Here is an 8,892-nt window from a genome sequence, read left to right on the forward strand (position 1 = left end):
ATGTTTATGTTTGAATTAACAAGTTTATGTATAAGTGATTCCAATGTGATCATGAGTGAATAATATGGATAAACAATCAATGGAATGAAACATGAATGGAATCATTAATGAATTGAATCAATAAACAATGGTTGGAATCATGCATGACCGGAATGGAATCATTAACAAACAATGGAATTATTAACAAACAATGGAATCAATAATGATTGGAATCATTTATGACTGGAATCATGCATGACCGGAATCAAGTATGGTTGGAATCATGCATGACGTACCGGAATCAAGTATGGTTGGAATTAAACATGGTTGGAATTCCAATTAACTTAACAACGTAATCAATCACCGCATTAACATACACAATAGAATCAAATCAAGCACAACATAAACATACACAAGTTAATCAAGTTAAAGATACATTAACCATGTTTATCATAGAACATGTAATATTAACCAAAGCCAAATGTTTGATTGGCTAGTTGTGTAAATGCCCAAAACATAATCAAGGGGCCCAAAGCCGATACTTTATATGTCTATCAACAAAAGGGGCTATCAACAGTAGCCTAAAGCCAAAAGTTTGTACATGTTCTTCACAAAAGCATGGGATAAAAACACCCTAATCTAGACTAAGTGGGTTGGATGAACTCATCCCCTTCCTATTTTTGACAACCACCGCCTTCTTCAATTGTATTTTTGTTATCCTCTCTGAAGTCTTCCTCTTTCTCAGTTTTGGCCTCCTGCCCATGTTCTCCACAACCAGGCCCTCCTGCTCTATCTCCTGTACACCCATGCCATTCTCATTGATTCCCTCCTGATCCATCTCTTGTACACCCATTCCATCCTGATTCATTCCATTCTCATTGATTCCTCCTGATTCATGCCCTCTTGATCCATACCTTCTTGTTCCATGACCTCCTCACCTATGCCCTCTATACCTATATCCTCTTCAATGATTCCCTATGGATCCATACCCTCTAGATCCATTACAATTGGTTGACATTCAGAGACTATTTCTACAGTCAATTGGCTAGGAAATTCAATACCCTGCAACAAGCATATCAATATATGGTTAGGCATGCTAAACACAATAAACTAAAATTATTTTCTAAACCATACCTTTGATATATCAAGCTCCATAGGTAAATGTTTTACACCCTCAAATTCATATAATTCTTCCTCATTGATTCCAAGACAATCCAAAATCTCTTGTGTAGTGTAATTCGACTGTCTCATGAAATCAATATCACTCTTTACATCCCCCCTTATTTCATCATCAACTTCAGGACTTTCCACATCTCTTGCCTCTTCATTATCATTCTCAATAGTAGGATTCACCACATTTTCTTCATCAAGATTAGAAGTTCCCTCACCAAATTTTGTATTCACTCTACCTCTGTTGCCTCTTCCTCCAGATCCCCTACCACCACCTCTCTTCCATATTCTACCAGATCCACTACCCCCACCTCTATCACCTCTTCTAGATCCTTTCCAGTTAGTCAAATCAGGATCCAATTTGGGCCTTCACATTTTATTTTTAGGTTTTGGCTCAAATACAACCTTTGGATTTTTGTAAGAAGCTTTATTATGTCCCCTTTGAAGACAATTCTTGCACTGTACAGTTCTTCCCTTGGAAGACACTTGGGGGTACTTGTCTTCATGCTTAGAGACATGTCTCCTCCTTTTGACACTGGGTTGTCCTGACATCCTCCTAGTTGTAAGTGGAAGGGGCTTGGTATAGCCAGTTTCTTCCCACAAGTTACTTCCATTGACTAGAAGTATGTTAGACTGATATGTAGCCATGTAATTACTCTTACTAAACCAAGTGCAAATGAATTTCTTTGGATCTTGGTTGGTGTATAAGATTGCTAATTGTGCATGCACATAAGGTATCCCTACTATCTCCCATAGTCTGCAGCTGCAGTAATGGTGTTCTAAATCAACTCCATAACTTTGAAAGCCATTCCTAATTTCATATGAATTAACACCACTTGGCACTGCATACCAAGTCCTGCAAATATAAACATTTAGGTTATTATAAAGGTAATAGCAGTCAATTAAAAAGCTACATTTATATACGAAATACAAAATATACCTTATATCCTCAACAAATTCCTCCCATCTTTAGAAGGACAACTTCACACACATCACCTTCCAGTTTCTGTGCTTCCTCTCTTAAGTTGTAGAACCTTTCCAACATGTAGAGTCTTATTTCTTCAAGCATAGCCAAAAGAGGCTTCTTTCTAGCATCTACAAAGACTGCATTAAAACACTCAACTATCCCATTCTCTATAGACTCACATGCCAAACCACTACCAAAAAATGTCATGCACCATGTATGAGGTTCTCTAGCCATAAGATGATCATATGCACCTTCACTTAAAGTCTTGATCCTATCCATGTTTATCTTGAAATCACTTTCTGTTGTGGATTTTGCAACTGCCCAAAACATGTTTCTAAATTGTATCCTAATATACACTTTCCTAAAATTGTCATAAATATGCCTAGCACATTGTATGTGCTCTACATTGGGTAGAATTTCCTTTTATCCTTCAACAAGACCCTAGGAAATGAAAAAAATATATTAGTAACTATTATTAAAAACTATAATAGATCATATGAATTAAATGAACCTGTCATTACCTTGTGTTGATCACTAATGACACATAATCCCATGCCAACATCCAATGAAAGATCTTCACTAACTAGTTCCAAGAACCATTTCCAATTAACCTTGTTTTCAAACTCCACAACCGCCCATGCTATAGGGTAATTTTGATTATTTGCATCTCTATCTATTGCAGTTAGTAGCTCACCCTTGCATTGTCCCTTCAAAAAACACCCATCCAACCCTATAACCCTACGACATCCTATCTTCCACCCATCTTTGATTGCTTTAAAGCACACATATATTCTATGAAAAGTTGTAGTCTGATCAGGATTAATGTTAACAGAAATCCTAACTATGCTACCTGGATTGGCCCTCATCAGTTCATGTCCATAATCCCACACTCTTGCATAATGGTCACTCAAATTGCCATCAATTAAGGACAGTTCCCTACACCTTGATCTATAACATTTTGACCATGACACCTTGCAATGAAATTTACTTTGAATTATTGTTTGTATTTCCTTGCATTTTAACTTTGGTTTCCTTACTAGTTCTTTCACAAACTGCTTTGCTAACCAAGTTGGATTCATATGCCTTGAACTACTAAATTTCCTAACACATGTATGCCTATCATTCATCTTTTTCACCTGGAATGAATTTTCAGTATTCATCCATGAAGAACGAACAATAAAGGGCATTTTTCTGGATCACTAGCACACACAACCACTAGTCTAACACTATCACGCTTCTTGAAACGAATTTTATAACCCTTATAGATGGAATAATTTGTTAAGCATAATTTCAGTTCATGTTTAGATTCATACCTTTCTCTAATAATCAGTTTCATCACATTCCATTTGACCTTCGGATTATGGATGGAGTATACGATTTCATCTTCATCACTAGATTCTTTAGTGTTTTTCTCATCATCTACTTCCACTCGAGCATTCTCTCCTTCACCTTCTACTGGTTCGTCATCACTGTCTTCACAAAGAACATTAAGGAATTCATCTTTTCATCTTGAAATTTATTTGGTTTTTACAAAATCATCAGCTTGAACGTCGATTGTGTCAGGCTCAAATACTTCACCCATCGCCAAAGGACACGAGCATAATCGATCGATCGATTTGTCGGGAATAAAGGAGACGAGAAAAGGGGTTTTCTTAAAAAAAAACCCTAAATTAACGAGGTCAACGATACATTCACCATTAAGAAGACATGTAGACTTTTGTAACCGGCTAAATGCGGGTCACCGTATGATAAGGGCTAAATTTTCCGGTTTATCCGATTTATTGGGCTTTTGCATTCAAAAAATAATTTAGGACTTTATTGAAACTTTTGCAAAAATATAGGACCTTATTATATTTATCCCATTTAAGTTATGGATTCTTTCATCACTTGCCCAATCTATTTCCCTTTTCGTTATGGTTGTCAAGTTTTTCAATTGGCATTTTTTTGGTGTTCTCAAGTTTACCTGCTACACACTCTTTTTTAATTTTATAATTTATATATAAGCACTTCATTCCTTGAACTTGTGTGATAGGTAATCCTCTCTCTCTCTCTCTCTCTCTCTCTATATATATATATATATATATATATATATATATATATATATATATATATACTAGCCGTTTACCCGCGCAAAGCGGCAGTGGCGTATAGCTTCATTCAGCAATTAGTTTGTTTCGGTGATTAGTTTTTTCAGAAACATGTTTTATTTCAAGGAAACAAAAATCATTTCTTTTCGGAGATTAGTATCTATCAAAAATATTTTGTATTTCAAAAATCACGCATTACTTTTACAAATAGTAGTAAAATGTATCAATGTACACATTTGTTCAAAAAAATGTTGTTTTGTTAAACAAAAACATATATATATATATATATATATATATATATATATATATATATATATATATATATATATATATATATATATATATATATATATATATATACATTTCTATGTCTTTTCCTCAAATAGTTTCCTTTATGATTTAATATTTTTGATTTATAAAAATCTGATACGCGAGAATTAAAAGACTAAATGAATTGTTAGGTTCCAATTAAAATATTACATCTTAGCTCGTCGAATCGGTCTTAGTCACATCTCTCACGTTAAAATTGATGAATATAACTATCAGTCCACCCTATTTTAGTTTTATTTTTATTGACACATCTGGCAAATTGTTGGAAAAGGACAGAAGCGCCCTTTATAATTTTTGATAATTTGAATGAAATTATTATTAAAGCAAAGCATCCTTTTCACATGCCAGCTATGATCACGAAAAAGATTAAACAATTTACCAACATTAAAAAACATAAACTTTTGTAGCTTCTAGTAAAAAGCTAACATTACACCCTTTCTTTTTAATGTAACAAACTGTTATGTACATATCATGTAGTCATTTTTCTTACTTGTAATGGCTAGTGGAATGTATTGAAAGAAGATTCAGGTTTGTAGTCGTAGTATCCACATTAGAACTGACCCATTGGACACATATCTCACAAGACAATCCATATCAATAAACATACCCACCCCACTTGATCAAATCCCACCTGCACAATTACCATTACATATTTAATACCCACAAGCATATGTTATCACTTAATTACAAATAAAAATGATTTATAATAAATTTTATCATAAGCATATAGCAAAGAACTTTATTACCATCTTAATAAACCATTGTACTTTGAAAGTATAATGTGATAATGTTATTTTATGTAAACTTTCAGCTTTCTGCCTTTTTTTCTAGCGAAGTGCATGTGTATGAATCATGTAGAATGATTTATATGCATCAGGAATGAAGGAGATGTTTCATGTACGTCTTCCTCAAGAACACTCCCCATTTCATGTTTGTCTTCCTCAGCCTTACTAATGTCAAGATCAACCTGCAAGTTGAAACAATAAATGGTTTTTTTAGCTGTAAAAACATTAAAAAAATACTATGAAATCATATTATTACCCAGTAAATATTAACTTTAAGACGTCACAAGGTCTCCAGACACTTAGACACCTTCTAGCTTCTTCAATGCTACAAAGGTGGACCAAGTGTATCATATGGCAACTTTTTCCCATGAGTTGGTTGCCACTTCAGCAATTACTTTGCTTTTGAAGTCCATAACAAGAATTATAAAAACATGCCACTCCAAATTCTTAAGGAATGATCACCTTACAAGGAAAATGATAATTTCCTCCAACATTTTAAATGATAAGTCAATTGTGAAAAAATCAAAAACAAATCAAAATGTACTTTAAAAAAATAAATTTAGTATGAAAAGTTTTGTGGCATTTGGAAATTCTTGTGCCTGGATATGAAGCTACACAATGCAAAAATTAAAGGAAAGGATCATTGCTCAATCAAAAAATGATCAAAATGACAACTACATGATAAACCAATTAAAAAGATGATAAATATATGAAAGCATGAAACTTTTCAAATAACATAAAACTGAATTTAAAAAACATATTATTAAACTTTTGAGCCTGCTTACCCGCAAAGGACGGACAACATCATCCATGATTGCTTTCATGAGAGAACCTTTTCTGCAGGAGATGGTGGTACATCTAATTTAAGTGGATTGTAAATCTTCTTAATTTCATTACTATTGGTAACTGATATTGCCATATTTATACCTATTTTTAGGCAATATTTAAGTACATTTTTATTAATAAATTGATAATATGTTTAGAATAATGGTACTTATGACTTTAAATTGTTATTTTCAGTCAATTAAAAGGATTTTCGAAGAGAGGGACCAAAAGTGACAATATGTGGAACATGGGAGACTTGAAAGACAAGAAAAGAATAAATCTACGATAAATACTGAATCCATGACGTGGCGAAGTCGGCCACGACGTGGCATGAGGTTTCCAGAAGATAAACATCGCGACACGGAGGATTTCCTTGCACGGTACGGATATGTTGAAGCCCACGACGTGGCAAAGCTGGCCACGGCGTGGCGCGGATTTTTGGAGATTATTTAAGTTCTCCTGATTATTACGAAAGGAAGAAGCTTTTGGCTGAAGGAAAGAATTCCAGGAGACGATTCAGAGTGAAAGAAGGGTTCTAGAAGAAGGTTTTCAACACCAAAAAGAATAAAGGTTTATATTTTAGTTAAATAAGAACATGTTTTCCATTAATTTAAGTTGTGTAGGTTTATTAGTTGCTATGATGAGCAGCTGAATCTAGCTACTCTTGTTTAGCTAGATGAAGCTTCAAACTTATGAATAGTTCAATGTTTATGGATAAAGTTTAGTTGGTAAAAGTTGCTTGTGTTTGGTTTGTAGAACCTAGCATGCTATTGTTTGTTTCTCTATTTGCTTGATTGCATGTTCTGTGTAGCTTAGTGACCATTAACTGCATGAACTTGTTTACCTAATGATTTAGTGAACATTGAATTGTTAAAGCTAGGATTAACCAATCTTAGTTAGCAATTAGAATAAATAAGCTTAGTTGTGCTAGAGAACGTGTATTGTGACCATAATTGCGTTTATATTACAAATCTTACATAGCATATTTACATTCATAGTTAGTTCTGTGTTTAATTATGTGTGAACATACATGGTTTGACATGAATTAGTTAATTATTGGTAAAGTTAGAACTAAATTACTAATACAACTAAAAACCAACTTAATAATCCGTAATCATTAGCTAGCCATAAGGAAGAAGTGGATTCAAACTAAACAAGAGTGTGTTTTTACTTATTGAATTTGATTTAAGTTAATCTGATCTTGTAAAATCAGATAAAACCCCTTTTAAACTGGTTAATAATTAGGTTAATTTAATAGTAAGTAAATTAATTAAAACACCGTTCCCTGTGATTGACACCCGACTTACCCAAGCTATATTGTAATCTGACTAGGTACACTACCTATAAGTGCATAGTTAGTTAAGTTTGTTAGGTTATAAATATTAAAATTAGTGAGTACTTTTGTGCACATCAGTAACATTCCTGAGCTTTTCAAGCATGAACTGGCATTCCAAACCCTCTAAAATACAGATCTTGTAAAGTTATCGAGAACTCTGCTATTGTGTCCTTTCTGACATTCTTTGCTGCCAACAACAACTTATAACCTACACAAATAATACATAGATTGATGGATTAAAATGCCTACAAAAGCCAAATAATAGAACCCATAAAGGCTAGGGGTTGTAGAGAATGAGAAAGAGAGACCTCGAAGGGAAGTATGGATTCTGTGGTGGCAGTGGTGAAAAGGGAATAGAATCTGAATTATTTTCATTATGAGATCATACACCTAGTTTCTTTCACTTCATGAGTTTTACGAGAACCTGCATGCATGATATACAAAACAAATAATAAGGAGTTAGATTCCCATATTACTGGATCATTATCCTTCCCAATCACCATATCCCTTAACTATAACCATCCTTACACGAACACAAAGCTTATAAAGCTTATAGTAGAAATTAAAATCAAAATCAGATATCATTAGTCCCCCGACATGGAAAAAAATTACAAAAGTATGAACTGTTCGTCACATAACAAAAATATGCACTATAATGAGAGAATTTTCATCATATCTTTAACAATATGGCAAAATGAATCATCATAAATTACAACAAAAAAAACGTGAAACCATGTATTTGACTTGTAACTGCAAATAGAGATAAAGGCCACCATTGCTGATGAACAAAAAACCAAGACCGGGAAATCATAATCGGAAAAACAAATGCACATAGCTCAAAAAAACCTAAATCAGAAAAAAAAAACAATAACCCTAATTTCAGCGAAGATGATGAAGATCAGTTCTTTTGGAGAAGGGATCGGAGATTACATAGAACCAAGATTAGTAGTAGGGATTCATCGTTTCCACAGACCTCGTGTGGGGTGACGTTGTTGTCGTAGGCGGTTGTGGTTGGCCAAAAGGAATGTAAAGAAAAGTAAATATGGCGAGGAAAGTAAGAAATTATGAATGGTAGAGGGAGAGAGAGGCATAGTGCGGTGGTAATGAAGGGTTTCATGAGACGATTCAGAGAGAGAAAAGGAAGCGTATTGGGAACTATAGGGTTTCAAAATTTAGATGAACCTAAATATGAGGGAAGGCAGGCCAGGTTCGTAGAATTCTAACGATTTTTGAAGTTTAATATTATTTTATTGGTGGTTATTTGTACTTTAAGCTTAGAGACTTGAACGTCTTAAAAAATATTATTATTATATTAAATATATTTATAGAAATAGTAGGATTTCCTTTACAAGATATATATATATATATATATATATATATATATATATATATATATATATATATATATATATA

The 8,892-nt window shown here is 33.5% G+C and overlaps 1 protein-coding gene across 1 annotated transcript; it reads right to left on the reverse strand.

Moving 5' to 3' along the window:
- Window positions 1–2,539: 2,539 nt before the first annotated feature.
- LOC111916541 (uncharacterized) lies at window positions 2,540–6,237 on the reverse strand. The gene is made up of 6 exons (XM_023912204.2): window positions 6,151–6,237; window positions 5,435–5,500; window positions 5,145–5,164; window positions 3,342–3,585; window positions 2,638–3,252; window positions 2,540–2,557 (listed from the first exon to the last, which is right to left on the reverse strand). Exons 1-6 carry the CDS (start codon window positions 6,235–6,237, stop codon window positions 2,540–2,542), a joined length of 1,050 nt encoding a protein of 349 aa, XP_023767972.2.
- Window positions 6,238–8,892: the final 2,655 nt, after the last annotated feature.

This window comes from Lactuca sativa, chromosome 1 (genome assembly GCF_002870075.4).
Source record: "Lactuca sativa cultivar Salinas chromosome 1, Lsat_Salinas_v11, whole genome shotgun sequence".
NCBI classification, from domain to species: Eukaryota; Viridiplantae; Streptophyta; class Magnoliopsida; order Asterales; family Asteraceae; genus Lactuca; species Lactuca sativa.